We start from the raw sequence: 15,818 nt of genomic DNA, 5'->3' as shown, positions 1-15,818 counted from the left end.
GAATTTCTCTGACCTTGAATCTGTCACTAACATTTGATGTCAGATCCTTGGGAACAATCAGAATATCTTTCCAAGCCATTCCTGAGCTTCAGCCAGTTTGAGGCTCTCAGATTTCTTGCCCAGCAGTTGTGATTCTAATATTCTTATCTGTTTTTTGTTTTTTTTTTTTTTGGTTTTTTTTTTTTTCCCATATGTGTAGTTGCAGTGGTATTTTGTATTTTGTAAAAATTCTAGATTTTAAAATTTGAGCATTTAGACTATTGTCAGAGTTTTAGACACTACATTTTGTGATGATCACTTATTTTAATTTCTGCATACATCAGTCCACTGGCAGTATTCTTATACCATGAAAACAGCATTTTGGATGCAGTGATAAAATACTTCAAATTTATTATTTAACTTTAAAAAGCATACAGATTTATAGGCTCATGGAGGAGCTGAGAAACTGTGCGAAGACATTTTCCATTAATATCCATGGACATTGTATTACATTAAAGAGAAATAAAATTAATTTGTTTCTATTTAAAATGCGTATATGCTTGAGGCAAGGTGGGAAGTAAAGCCCAGAGATACAACCAGAACTTGTTCTGCTGCCCAGTGGCAGAAAACTTTGCCACACTAGAAATATGGTTTTCTCCTAAGTTTTCCTATGTTCAGGAACTGGAAGAACAGTCAAGCCTTCTTCAGAAGTGGATTTACTTTTGTTGAATTAAAACATTGTGTGGTTTTTATTGATTAACTTTAATAACAACTTCAAAATCATTTGATGATGGAGTGTATGATTCAGGGCTCCAGCTGGCTGAAAATCTCTGTCCCAGGCTTGGAACCTTTCACAGTCAGTGAAGTTTGTGGCTCTTAAAATCCTATCTTAACATCCAGGGCACTGGAAGAAGTGGCAAAAATATCAGTCTCAGCAGCCTTGTAATATTCAGATAATACTGCAAGAGTTCCTGCAAACAGGAGTGAAGTCTTTCAGAATCTATTTTGAATATTGTTTTAAATTCAATGGCACATTTGTCACAGCAGAGCATATGCTTCAGGCTACTAAATTTCACAAGCAAGGTAGCAAAGAAAAATCCTTTTTTGTTACTCATTGCCTCTAACAGAAACTTGAGTAACATTTATGCATGGTGGATTTTCCTCCCCTTTTTTTATATTTTTTTCTTTCCTTTGTGCATCTCTTGTGGAACAAGTCTGTCCATCAGGACAGGTTTTGGTAGCTTACATGGATCAGGAGCTTTTGCTGTGATTTGGTTTGAACTGCTGACATCACTGCAGGCCAGGGGAGCAGAGCTGATGCTGCAGGGCTGTGTGTTGCCTGGATCTGGCATCACTGAGCTCAAGGTGCTTTATCTGGAGTGTTCCTGTGGCACGATGGCTTGGCTTTTCCTGCTGGGCACCTGTTGGAAATAATCAGATTGTGCCTAAGAGCATAATAAGGAAAATCTTGAATAATGCTGAGCCCTCTTGGAAGCTCCATGCCTTCAGCTGTCACAGTCACTTTCACTAATTTAGTTCTGGTTTGCTGTTTTGTTAAGGGCCATAATGCTGGATTTCAAAACAGATTTCACTTAATTTTACATTTCACAATGGGTGCTTCCACATATAACCACAGTAGGCCTTTTCTTATGTTACCAGTAAAGTTAATTGAGTGTGGAAGCAGAGCTTTGACTCTGTAGGTAGGATGCATAAAAAATTTAGTTTTATAGTGTCACCTTAGGATTTGAAGATAGTGCTCTATTTTGAATCCACATGACAACTGAACCTTGTTTTATTGTAGAAAGCAGTCCTGCAGATTTCTGTGAGCAAATTGACTCAATCCTGTCTTGGAGAGTACTTGTTTTGTGTTCTTTCAGTGTCTGTGAACCTGATGAATAATGACACATGTAGTATTTGGTAGAACATCCTAGGCATGTTTTAAAAATAGTAACAAGCCAAACTAAATCTTTGAATTCGGAATCAGCTGTTTGTTTAGCTGACTGCTTCATCGACATAATAAATTGAATTTTTGCTCTTAGTTTAATACCTTAATATGCAAGAATCCTAACAATATGCTAAACCCTCTAAGATAAAGAAATAGAAAATAATTAAGTGTACAAATCAAAGTATATACAAAGTCTTTGTGTCTAAGTTGAACATTTCTTCAAGACAATTTAAGTTAAATTGTTTGAGCTGTGCTTTAAATTCCATGCTAATGGTCATTTTCCCAGGTGATGAACATGTTATAATAAAGTTTATTTCAGGATGAAATATTTTAATGGGTTGGGTTTGGTGGAATCACTTGTTCACATCACTTTTTTCGAAGGCTAAACTTCACATTGAATTTTTTTTTCCAGAGATGATATTAAGCCAGATGAAAGCTATGAACTCAAAATCTTCAATCTTCTTGGATTTTCCAATGCCTTTGTCTCATGGTAACCAGCCCAATGGTGCACCCAACTCTTTTCTGCTCTTACAACACATCTGCATTGATTTATTTTGGCTTTAGCTGACACTGAAGCTTAGAAAAGTAACCTACAAAAACTGTCAGGAGTTTTTATTTTATCCAAAGTGAAATCAATCACTCAATAAGTACTGCTGAACCTCATGCAAAGCACACTGAAGGGAATCAATGGAAATATTTTCTTTGGTTCCAGGTGGCCCACATAGCCTTAAAAATTAAGGACAGAGTTAAAATGCAAAAGAAGCCACATTCATAGTTAGTTTTTTCTTAGAAAGGCCTCTTGGCCTAAAAAAAGAAGGTTAAAAAAAGAACTTTGGTTTTCTCTACTATACTAAAAAAGGCATGTTGTGTTTGGTAATGGAATAAATATAAATAAAATAATGAAATTCACGTTGAATTATTGAGAGCGTGTTGCCATCCCAGAGGTGCTCCGTGTCCCATCCCTGTTCCTCTCCAGTGTGTGGCTTTGCTTTGCAGGCAGGATGGGTTCCCTGGCTCTGTGCTGGCTGTTTGACCAGGGGCTTTGGTCAGAGAGGCTCTGGGGAGTTCTCAGCTCTGTTTGCCACCCTGGCACCTTCCTGCCTGCAATGGTGGCAGCAGCCCCAAAGCTCTTCATGGTTTTGGCTGAGGAAGAAGCCCCAGGTCCAATTTCTGTGTGTGCCTATTATGGAGCTTTATTGTACCACAAACAATATGTGAGCTGTTGTTTGGGAACATCTGTTGTAGGACGGTGATTGGATTAACCTCCAAAAATACTTTGTGTGCACCCAGACCTGGGAAAACTTGGGTTTTCCCTTTGACTCGGGTTATAAAAGCCATTACTGGGGAGAAATGGCCTCACCAACCTTTGTTTAATTTGCTTTTTCTGGAATAGCACGCTTTGTGAGAGGGCAGTCACGTTGCTAAATAACTCCTGAGCTGTGCTATTTATTCTGGCATTAACCTTGCTGACACCCCATCACTCCCCTTACTCCTCACATTTGCCCCTCTCTGCTTTTTTCCCCAAGAGTGGTGGGAGGGTTTGTCTCAGTTTATAATTTACTGGAGGACTCACATTACCAGGTGAGACTAATCTAGATCTCTGCAGCAATGGATATTGTATTTTCCTTCTGAAGCTGGTGTTCTTCATGCTTAAATATTGGCTTGCTGCGTTCTATGGTCTCATGGTTTTCTTTGCTTTTTTCCCCCTTTTGGAGGAAAAAAAATCCCTGCCCATTAGTTATAATTTTTAGTGTATATTCATAACTAAATTGCTATTAGGGAATATAAACAGTGAACAAAGACTGAGCAGAAAAGCTGGAATGAAATTATGAGTGTTTGGTGTTGCCATTGTAAACATGCCATTCTAATATTCTTAAATTTATTTTCTTTCTTGCAAATCAGTTTCATCAATTCCATCTCTGATTTTAAGACTGAGAAATACCTCAAGTGCATTCAATTAGAGTGAAATTGGAGTTTTATTTTTGTTTTTAGAAAGGAATATATTCTTGAGTTAAACTATATATTGAAGTATAAATCTAATACACTTCTAAGATATTTTGATCCCAAACTCACAGGGAAGCATTTTCTCAGAATATAACTCATTAACTGGAAAGTCAGGACAATTTATTTGCTAGAACTTTCAATACACACAGGTAGCAAGAGATTTCTTCTCTCAGAATTGATTTTCAGACTCAAGTTGCTGCCTTACAGTAAGGAAATATTACTCCTTTTTTATCTTGCTCTTGTTCTTGTGAGTCAGATAAATAGAAGTCAGTAACGTTGGAGGAGGAAGAAGTCAAGTTCCTGAGAAATCTAGCACCAGAAAATAAATTTTTGGTTTATCCCCTACACTCCTTGATCAGTATGGTGAAAAGACTTCTATTTAGTGAGTTTCAGAATTCTCTGGAGCTATTTTTAGTAGTGTCACTGTTTTTTCAGCCACCATCTCCCATTTATTACTCTGAAATTGCAGTATTATTTATTATCTTCCCATGTGCAGTGAAGTGGCATCTCACACTTGCATACGTCACATACTTTTACAGTTTAATATGGGAGTCTCACTGCTATTTTCTGAGAGTAATAAAGAAAGGATAAGTTTTCATTCCTTGAAAAAGTATAGCTTTATTTCTTTCAAAAGCAAAACTGATCCTGTGGCAGTTAAATGTCATACTCACACACTCTTTCTTATTTTGATTTTTACAAAACCCTGCAGAGAGGAGGCCTTGAGAGAGGCTTATGATCAGGTCATTGCTGCAGTAGTTGTGACAGGTCGAGAATTCCTAAAGCCTGCTTGTGGAAGCTGGGGAAATCTGTCCCAAGTGGAGGATGTAAACACTTTTTTGTAGAGATTTTTTTCTAGCCCTATTATATTTTTGCCCACATGGGTTGTGAATTTTCTCCATTAAGGCTGTGGATTTTTTAATCAACATTCATAAATCAGCGACACGTGGACATTGAAGTGCTGTCCCTGCACATGAAGGAATTTCTTTGTGTTTCTGGAGGTGTGGGGAGTTCCACGTGTGTGTGTGAGATGCTCCTGCTATTCAGATGGAAGATTGTCAGCAATTTTTCCTACAAGTGTAAGCATAAAGGGAAGAAGATAGAGTGATTTTGCTCCCAGCTGAACTTGAGCTTTAGAAGGGTGTTAGGTCAAGGAAGACAATCTTGCTAAACAACTTGTTGGAAGAGCTGCAGCATCAGAGGTTAGAATATGGATTTTTCTAAATGAAGATGGCATGCATTTAACAATATCATACACACTGAATTTGTGTGTGCATGTATGTATAGGAGGGACTGAGGTAATAACTATACATTAATTTAATGAATGTTGATTTGCAGATGTTTGCAGTCCTTTGCAGCAAAGCAGAAGGATTCCAGGCTATTTTATATTTTGTTATCCCATTTCCCACAAACTGCATCCACACACACCCATTACCCCCATTCTCCAGTGGAATCACTGTAAACTGGGGATGCTGCACAGCCCCTGTCTTGCTCTGATTTTTTAAAGATTTTCTAAAGCCTTCTGATTTACATTCTTGTAGCAAACTTTCTCACACACGTTCTGTAAATAACTTATTGTTTTTCATTCCTTCATACAGGCAGAGAGATTTAATGGACTAGTGGTTTATCCAGTGTCATTGGAGAGGTGGCACTGTCACCTTCCAATCCACCTTCACCTTTAGAAAACTCTAAATGTTAGAATCAGAAAAAAATAAATTAGTCTTTTACTGTCATAATAGCAACAGCTAGCATCGTTCTTTCTCGTGTCCTGTAGTGACACCCCTGCTGTAGGGGAAGGAATCTTCAGAGCTGTCTGGGATGTTTGTATTTCATTGTACAAGTGGCTGCCAGGTTTAACCCCCTCCTGCCTGGCAGTGCTGATATGCTCACCAGCAGCCTCACCCCTCACCAACAGCTGGCAGGGCTCACCAAGAGCTCCAAATGTGCCCCTGGGAGCTCAGGCAGAGCCTTTGGCTGTCGAGGCACAATGAGGTTGTGATTTAGGAGCTGTTCTGAGCAGCTGAACAGAATTGTTAGTGCTTTCCTCCAAAGGCACAGCGCTGCACTGGAGCCTTGTACTCATTTATTTCCCTTCCTCGCACATCCTCGCTTCTGTGCCTGCTCTCAGCTAGGAAATAGAGCAAATATGTAACTGTCACCTGGTATAATGCAAATATCAAAATGCACTTGTTGGCTGTATTGTTGCCTGATATAAATCCTATTTTCTTTTTCCCTTCATTATATATCTATAGGGAGTGAATCCAAAGGCAGAAACGTCAGGTGTCTGGAGCTTTATCATGGGAATTCAGAGCAAAGCTCAAACATGTTTAATACCTTAATCTGAATATCCTCAGGGTGTTGAAAATGTAGCTTTTTGTTCAGGAGGATGTCTGTGAATATTTCTGAACATCTGTAATGGAGGAGATTAAGAGGGGAGGTTTCCTCCCTGGTTGTTACCTGCAGCTGTTGACCTCCTTGTTTTGGTCACAGTGTCTCTAAATGAAAGAACTTCCCTTGAAGTTTTCAATTCTAAAGTTCAGCTCCTAAAGTTGCATTCTAATGGTTAGTTTCTGAAGTTTAAAATGCTGAAGTTTAATTTTAAACATGATTAGTAACTCAGAAGTGGCTGCCTTTTTCAGACTAGCTACAAACTTTGGACGATTGATAAAAGCGTCGCTGTACTTCAATTTCCCATCTTTAGTCAGTCTACAACTATTTATACAGTAGGAGTATTGTGAAAATAAATTTCTTACAGTTATGTGGTGCACCTGCATATTTTTCTGAAATATATAATTGTATGTTTGTTGTGCATTGTGAAAGACCATTCAAGTGATGGCCCAGTTCTTTGAAAGGAGTTTCTTGGGAATTTGGTGTCCTGTTAATGCAGCAATGTGGGTTCACCATTATTGCCACCCTAGTTTGTAGAGGAGGATGAAGTCAACTTCTATTGAAATAAATGATTCAGGTTTCTGGGGTTTTTTTTAGTTTTAGTTGTCTTTGGTTTCTTTTTTTTTTTTTTTAATTGTCATCCATGTTTAAAAAGATAAATTAGATTTAATTAAAAACCCGCAAACAACCCAACTTGAAACAACATTTCAAAGATGTGCTATGGAAAGAGAACTCTCTTTTTGTTCATGAAACCTGGTGCAGTCTTCAAAATGTGAAGTTCACAAGGTTACCAATTTTCAGCTCTGTCTGTTCTCTCCCTTGTAAAACTTGTGATTAAAAATATTAACACTTTGAAGTTAGGGAGTTTCAGGCTCACTTGAAGTGTAGACTGAAGAAATTAGGGCGGCAAAAAAAAGAAAATAATTCCAGAATATAGTATCGACTGCCCCTAATTGTTTCTCCTCAATGGAGAAATATGATCTAATAACATCTTCTGACAGTTGCATGCTAAAAATTGAGTAGGATGGAAAAATATTCCATCTCAGAGAGAACACATCTATTTTAGATCTACTTATCTTGGAAAATAAAGTAGACAATGTTTAGAACATGACAAGATTGAAAAAGACTCCTTAAAGAAGGGACCAACTCATCTGAACAGTTTAAGGAGACTCCGTCAAATTATTAGGAATCTTAGAGTTTTGTAATAGTAACATAAAATTTATATTTCCAAGGAAGTCATTTCCTTGGGTAAACTTCCTAGCCTTTTTTTTTTCTTTTCTTTTTCAGAAAATCAGTATTAAATACATTGATTGTCCTCTTCTTCATTCCATGTTTTACTTTTGGCTGTTCCTTTCCAGCATCAAGTGGTTCATTATTACTCTTGTGTTCTATTGATCCCATAGACAGTGTTGTTTCTTGCTTGTGTTGTGTCTTGTTTCATGGAACAAGAACAGTTTTTGTGTGGTTGTGTAAATGGAGAGAAATTCTGGTAGTGTTTTCCATTTGTAGGAACTCTTATATAGGAGGAGGAAAAGTAGCAAGTTATGGTGTAGACATTGCTCATAATATGATCTCCTCATATGTAGGAATGGAGCTAATTAAGATTCTGAATGCAGAAAATGCACTTTAGGTATATGCATAATTGGATGCTTACAAATCCTATTTTTACTGTGGTTCTGAACCTGAAAGTTCAGTTTATTCCAAGCTAAACTTTTTTATTGCTTCAAAGGAAACCAATGGAAACAGTGCCTGGCACTGAGAGAAAACCATAAATTGAACAAAAGCCTTAAAAATCTTGGCCTACAAATTAAAAGGCTGCATTGCTTTGACAAAGAGAATGTTTCAAATCTGTAAGCAACTCTGCATCTGCTGAGGTCTGCATTATAAAAAATTCTTACCTTTTTAATGTTATTTTTCTCCTTTGAAGTTCTGCCACTCAGTTAACAAGGTAGCTGCTGCTCCTAATGACACTTATTTCCAGTAACTTTGGGTTGTAAGCTGTGGGATGTCATGAGAGGAGTGACTGTGGAGTCTTTAAGCAGGACAGCTGTCCAAAAAATGGTAATTTTCTAGAATGCATGGACAGCAAATTGCACACTGGGTGAGTAATAGCAGACTTGGGACCTTTATTAGAGCTACACCACTTAGGCCAGTTTGGATCTGAGCTCACTCATATGCACCCATTACAGACACACAGATCCATTATTGCCTACCACGTGGAATATTCTGTGTTTAAGACGTTAACTTGGCTGTGGCAATTCACAATTTCACAGCCAAAGCATCGCCTTGGAAAGAAAACTGCGAGTTTGGTTTTCAGCTTTTACAGAAAAGTTGTCCACCGTGGAACTGTGTGGTCTGTTCTCCTGCATGCAGAACTGAAGTTGTGCTGCTGTGCTCCCTCTCTGCTGACAGACAGCACAGCCACGGAGCAGTTCCATATGGCTTGGCAAAAACAGGCAAGGAAAAGAGTCTGGGACCTGTCGTGTAGTTCTGCAGAAGATCTGCAAAGATTTTCTGTGTTGTTCCATGCAAAATAACCAGCATTTTGCAAATGTACATGATTTTCTGGACTTTTGGAAAAGATTTTAGGGTCCTTTGGACTCAAATCTACATTTCAGCCAAAGGTGTTTATTTAAGTAATTACTTAATTAATTAATTACTGATTTACTTTCTAATGATAAACAAATCTTTTAATATTTTTCTTCTTTTTCCTTTTTTCTTTTAAGGCAATTGTTAACATGTAATAAATGTGTACTTCTAGCTTGTTGCAATAGTCATTGAGATGAGTTCCTGTAGAATATTGGTGAAAGTTTGAGCTGTGCATGGCCCTTGACATCTGTTTGAGTTTCAGATGAGCCGAGGACATCTCATGATGTGCTTGTCATTTACAGTGCCTGGAGTATTGATAATGAGTGTAGGGTGAAGATGTAGCCACAAAACAATGAGCTGTCTTTGCTCCTGTGGCTTTCTCTGGAGGTTCAGAATCCTCTTTTGAATGAAGACTTGGTGTTGAGCTACCCTTTGTCAGCCAACAATGGAGAAGTTGTTACACACAATTACATAATTTGTATGTTTTAAGCAATAATCACTGGTAGCCTCTCTCAATCTGAGTATTTGCATTACAAGCAGTTGGGTTTGTAGCATTATCTCACACAATATTCTTTCCCTTCCCCACTTTGAGAAATTCCTACTTTCTGCCAATTTACGGCTCTTCAAGTGCAGGTCCACAGGATGTTTTGAACACAGTGGAGTCTTCCTCTGTTATCAGCATTAACCAGAAGCTGATCTATTTTCCCATTTTTCCCAGCAATGTCCAGGCAGCCAGTGCCCCACAGATTTAACAAAATCCTGGGGTGAAATGCTGTGAAATGCAATACCTGTGTGTAGACCTCTGGTGCCCTTTGTCACATCCAGTCCTGTCTGTAGCACTTAGGAGCTGTTCCAGCTTACCACACTGTGTGTCCGTGTGTCATTGATTATGTATTTATGAAACCACCTAAATGCTGCAATTTTTAAAACACTCTCTAATTTTTTATTCACATGACAGCCCAAAACAGCTCCGAAAAGGACATTTGGATCCATTACAAATGACCAGGTAAATATACACAGTAGGGAGTGTTCAACAAGAAAGTTTCATTATTTCAGAGACTGTGTAAGTCCATGGAAAAGGCTGTAATGAAAATTGGATAAGGTAACAGAGCTCCTTATTGCCCTGATTAGGGATCTTGTGAGCAGGGTCAGAACCTCAAGCTAATCCAGGCTCTGAGATGGGCATAACTTTTGTTTACCTCCAGTAGTTAGTGCTTAAATTGTATTTTCAAATTTAAACAGTCAATCTCTTGTATTTCTCACTCCCTTTCTTCTGTAAGGGTAGAGATATCAATGGAGCAGATTATTTCTACCAGTTGTTTTAATGGGCAAAGGTATTCTATAACTGTTAATTATCTACTGTGCTTTTCCAATGGACTCTTGCCCTTCCCAGTGTGAACAAATCCTTCAGATCACTGGGATAATATGTGACTGAGGTGCAGTTCAGTCTCAGTAGAAATCTGACCCTAATGGAAATTTTAACGTCACTGAACTTTTAATGATAATAGAGCTATTTACTTCAACATCAAGAAATTAATCCTGAAGGGGTTTTTTTTTATGGTTCTCATTTTAGTTCTCAATTTCTTTGCTCATAATGGAGAGAATTAGATATTTATAATCTTAAAAATGTATTTCTTGAATGTTTCATCAATTTTTTGAGTATTCAGAATGTGACAACTATCTGTTCTTAGAAAATGTGTTTGTTAATTTGCAGCATATCACACCTAACCTTATCTCTTAAACAACATGAAATATCCTTGTTTCAACAACTTGAAATAGTTACTCTTGTTAGAGTTAAGAGAAAGTCTACTTCTCTGTAATGGCTTTTCTGTGGTTTAAAAAGATGTCTAAACCTGTAATGAATAGGAAGAAATAGACATGGATAATATTTCTTTCCATAGAAAATTATTCAAGTGTTAATAATGAACTTGGAAGAGATATTTGCATTTTTTTCCTGCTCTCTAGTCATTCACAGCTAATAATGGGGAGCTAAAGCACCACATTTTATATCAAACTCATCTGCTATGATGAAAAGCCCCTCTCCCATGCTGGAGGAGAAAAGCAGAGATGGGCACACACACGTGCAGCCACGTGAACTCAAAGTCTGTACCAAGTTCTTGTAGCTGTGGGATCTAATGACAGAATAATCAGTGCCCATCTGTCAACTTGTACAAATAAAGAGGTAAAGAGAGCTGGCAGGTTGTTTTTACTCTGGCTTCTGTTATTTTCTTTCCTCTGGAATCTATGTTGAAGCATAGAATATATAATTTATAATTTCTTAGTTATTATGAAATTTATTGCAAATAACTGCTAGCCAGATTGAATATGAAGAGGAAACTCACGCTCTGCTTCCTATCAGCATAGAATTACCATTCTAAAATTTACCCTAATTGGTTCAAAATGTATATCTTGATTTAGAAACTATTTGCAGGGCTTATATTTTCATGCCTTCTGCTAAAGAAGCCAAATCTGTATCTGTTTTATTACTTCAAAACGTGTTCCAGTTTACTTTATACTGTCCCCAGTTGCAACTTAATGTTGCCACAAAATGCTGTGCAAGTGGCACAGTGATTTTTGCATGTGTGGATGAACAGTTCTGTCCCATGAAATAAAAAGATGGCTTATGCAGAGTCAAAATCTGGCTTTGAGAAACAAATCAGTGAGAGGTCAGCCTCGCTCAGAAGTGTGTAGAAGTTATAAATATATTCACTTAGTGGTGGGTACAAGATACAGGGGACACAAATCTTTTGCAACTAATGAGAAATAAGGAACCTTGAAGACTGGGAATGTTTTATTTTGCTCTGTTCTGGAGTGTCTCAAACCAGTGCAGAACACAAGTGGACCTGGTCCAGTGGAAATAAGAGGATCTTTAAGGTCCCTGCCAGCCCAAACCATCTATGATGCAATGGCAGATACCTGCGTGAGGGTGAAAGAGAAGAATAAGCAAAGAACAGTTATTCATTAATACAAATATTACACATAAAAAGTTAGTTAGTCCACAATTTTATTTATGCCTCTTTTTTATGGTCATCCCACACATTCAGCATTAGCCATCTGCATTCTAGCCCTGTCCTTATGTGGCTGGAAAACTGCCTTTACTTCATTCCTCTACATGGTGAGATATGAGAAAAGAGGATAATTACACTGTTCCTCGTTCCTGCTTGTCTGAAGAGACAGCAGAAGAGAGAGGGAATTTAATTCTAGATTCCAATATTTATTTTAGCAGATTTGTTAAAAAGCTGTGCTTCTGCAATATATGCAGCATTTTGGTACAGTTCCAGAGATGTTCAACAAACCCCAGGAAAATATTGATAATTTTCAAATTGATCTCACAGTTCTGTGATATTTTTTGAAATGAAAATAAGTCTTCTTTTTTTCACTGGGATTGTAATTTCACTACAAATATAAAACATATAGTGATGAGTGCAGGAATAGTTTTGATGAGTTTTAAAATAATTTTTTAATGAACTATTACAACTTAGTTTTGTCTGTATCATCCAACATCTGAATGATGTAGTAAACACTTTATCAATGATGGTATTGTTTTGGTGGTTTTTTTTTTGTTTGGTTGGTTGTTTTGTTTTGGGTTTTTTTATGCTAATCATTTCAGATCATGTCCAGAGTTGCTCCACAAACAGAGAAATAACCCCTCTATCTCTGTTGGTTTCCTTGATTTAATATTGGAATAGGTCCTCCAGTGACTGAACTCTGTCTTCATTCCTCATTTCCACACTCACTCATACAACAGAGAAACTGAATTACATCAGTCCAGGAATTTAATAGCTTTTCCTTAGAAATAGAGAATCTGGATGAAAAAAAATCACCATCACTCTCACATTTCCTCTTTATCTAGAGTATCTGTTTATTGCCGTGCTTGCTCTGAAGCTTTCGCAAGGCTCTGGAGCTTAAAGCAAAACTAGGTAATGAAAAATAAATATAAATATAAAATTTATATTCCTGTATAGAGCATATGCATAAATATACATTCCATGAAAATTTCAGAAGATTAATGTGATATTTTCCTTTTTAAATACACTGTCAAGCTAAAACGTGTTCTTTCTGTGTCTTGTAGGGTCAAAATGTATTTGGTCTTGACATTACTGAGACACCTGAGGGAGATAAGTGGCCTCAACTGATTGTCCAGCAGATCCTGGATAGGGAGCAGAAGGACACCTATGTGATGAAAATCAAAGTTGAAGATGGTGGGAGCCCCCCGAGGTCCAGCACTGCCATCCTGCAGGTGACGGTGACCGACGTCAACGACAACCGCCCGGTCTTCAAGGAGAACGACGTCGAGGTCAGCGTGCCCGAAAATGCCCCCGTGGGCACCTCCGTGTCTCAGCTCCACGCCACCGACGCAGACCTGGGCTCCAATGCACAAATCCACTTCTATTTCAGCAACCAGATCTCCAGCCTGGCCAAAAGGCTCTTTGCCATCGACAACACCACGGGCCTCATCACCATCAGGGAGCCGCTGGACAGGGAGGAATCTCCTGTGCACAAACTGACTGTTCTGGCCAGCGATGGCAGCTCCACTCCGTCAAGAGCAACGGTGACTGTTAATGTCACAGATATTAATGACAACGTCCCATCGATAGACACCAGGTACATCATCAACCCGGTGAATGGGACAGTGCTTTTGTCTGAGAAGGCCCCCCTCAATACAAAAATTGCTTTGATAACAGTGATGGACAAGGATGCTGATCAGAATGGGAAAGTTACCTGTTTTACAGATCATGATGTTCCTTTCAGGCTAAAACCAGTGTTTGATAATCAGTTTCTCCTGGAGACAGCCACCTTTCTAGACTACGAAGCTACACGGGAATATGCCATCAAAATAGTGGCTTCAGACTCAGGGAAGCCTCCCTTAAACCAGTCTGCAATGCTCCTGATCAAAATTAAGGATGAAAACGACAACGCCCCAGTTTTCACACAGCCTATCATAGGCCTTTCCATCCCTGAGAACAACGCTCCTGGTACTCAGCTAACCAAGATCAGTGCTACAGATGCTGACAGCGGGAGGAACGCCGAGATCAGCTACATCCTGGGTTCCGATGCGCCCCCCATTTTCAACCTGGACCGCCGCACAGGCATCCTGACAGCAGTGAGAAAGCTGGACAGAGAAAAGCAGGACAGGTACTCTTTCACTGTGCTGGCTAAGGATAATGGGATGCCACCTTTGCAGACCAATGCTACCGTGACGGTGTCAGTGCTGGACCAGAATGATAACAGCCCTGCTTTCACACATAACGAATATAATTTCTATGTGCCAGAAAACCTGCCCATGTATGGCACAGTGGGGCTTATCACAGTTACAGATGCTGACGCGGGAGACAACGCTGCAGTCACTCTCTCTATCTTAAATGGCAGAGATAATTTCATTATAGATCCACTTACTGGCGTAATAAGGCCTAATATTACCTTTGATAGGGAGCAGCAGGGGTCATACACTTTCCAGGTGAAAGCAGTGGATGGAGGAAGACTGCAGCGTTCCTCAACTGCCAAAGTGACCATCAATGTTGTTGATGTAAATGATAACAGGCCCGTTTTTGTTATTCCCTCATCTAATTATTCCTATGAGTTGGTCCCAACGTCAGCCAGCCCGGGCTCTGTGGTCACTAAAGTCTTTGCAGTTGACAATGACACGGGAATGAACGCAGAGCTCCGCTATAGCATCATAGGTGGGAACGCCAGGGGCTTGTTTACCATTGACCAGTTAACAGGCAATATCACTTTGAAAGAGAAGGTGATTGCATCAGATCATGGCTTGCACAGGCTGGTGATCAAGGTGAATGACCTGGGACAGCCGGAGTCTCTTTACACGATAGCTCTTGTGCACTTGTTTGTGAACGAGACAGTCACCAACAGCTCCTACGTGCAAGAGCTGGTGCGTAGGAATATGGAAACTCCAGTTGGCCAGAACATTGGGGATGGTGAGATAACCCCGCAGACCAATGATTATGTCAAGATCATCATTGCCATTATTGCAGGCACCATGACAGTTATTCTGGTAATTTTTGTTACCGCTCTAGTCCGGTGCCGCCAGACGCCCAGGCACAAGGTTGTCCAAAAAAATAAGCAGAGTGGTGAATGGGTTTCCCCCAACCAAGAGAATAGGCAGATCAAGAAAAAGAAGAAGAAGAAGAAGCGCTCTCCAAAGAGTCTCCTCCTCAACTTTGTGACTATTGAAGAATCCAAGCCTGATGATCCTGGCCACGAGCACATAAATGGCACTTTAGACATTCCTGTAGAGCTAGAAGAGCAGACTATGGGCAAATATAACTGGGCCACCACACCAACCACATTTAAACCTGATAGCCCAGACTTAGCAAAGCACTACAAGTCTGCTTCTCCGCAGCCTACCTTTCAAATTAAACCTGAGACTCCTGTACCCCCCAAGAAGCACCATGTCATTCAGGAATTGCCTCTAGATAACACCTTTGTGGTGGGCTGTGACTCACTTTCCAAGTGCTCATCCAGCAGCTCGGACCCTTACAGTGTTTCTGAATGCAGCTGTCAAGGAGGCTTCAAGACCCCAGGCCCCATACACACCAGACAGGTAATGGAATTTTAAGGTGCTTTTTTTCCTCCTTCCCTCCTTCCTTTGCCAATCCTGTAACTCCAGTTTGAAGCGCTGCAAGTTCTCCTGCAAGGAGCAAAGCTTTGAGGGTCTGTACGCGATCGAGGCGTTGTTAAACAAGCAATTGCAGCTTCCTGAGCGGTACAGGAGAAAATGAGGAGGGAGAAGAGCATTATCTGTGAGGAGATGGAGCAGGCAGAGATCCCTGTGGTGGTGTCCTGACTGCAGATGGCAGCATGGCACTTCCCACCTCACGGCGGGACCTCGAGCAGCTGGGAAGGCTCAGAGTGGGACTGTCCTCTCCAGCCTGGGGTGCTCGGGGATCCAAACAATCTA

General features: G+C 39.6%; 1 protein-coding gene across 6 annotated transcripts in view; it reads left to right on the top strand.

Moving 5' to 3' along the window:
• The window catches only part of PCDH11X (protocadherin 11 X-linked), a 434,383-nt gene that overhangs the window by 54,961 nt on the left and 363,604 nt on the right, over nt 1-15,818 (top strand). For 5 of the 6 annotated variants that reach the window (XM_077786472.1, XM_077786473.1, XM_077786477.1 and 2 more), the window contains exons 3-4: nt 9,861-9,908; nt 12,975-15,461. In XM_077786472.1, the coding sequence (XP_077642598.1) occupies nt 9,861-9,908; nt 12,975-15,461 (2,535 nt within the window). The remainder of the gene's footprint in view (nt 1-9,860; nt 9,909-12,974; nt 15,462-15,818) is intronic. The other variant, XM_077786474.1, reaches the window with a different exon arrangement.

This window comes from Lonchura striata, chromosome 14 (assembly GCF_046129695.1).
Source record: "Lonchura striata isolate bLonStr1 chromosome 14, bLonStr1.mat, whole genome shotgun sequence".
Taxonomy (NCBI): Eukaryota; Metazoa; Chordata; class Aves; order Passeriformes; family Estrildidae; genus Lonchura; species Lonchura striata.
Note: the sequence above shows the minus strand (reverse complement) of the source record. Positions and strands in the feature narration are given on the sequence as shown.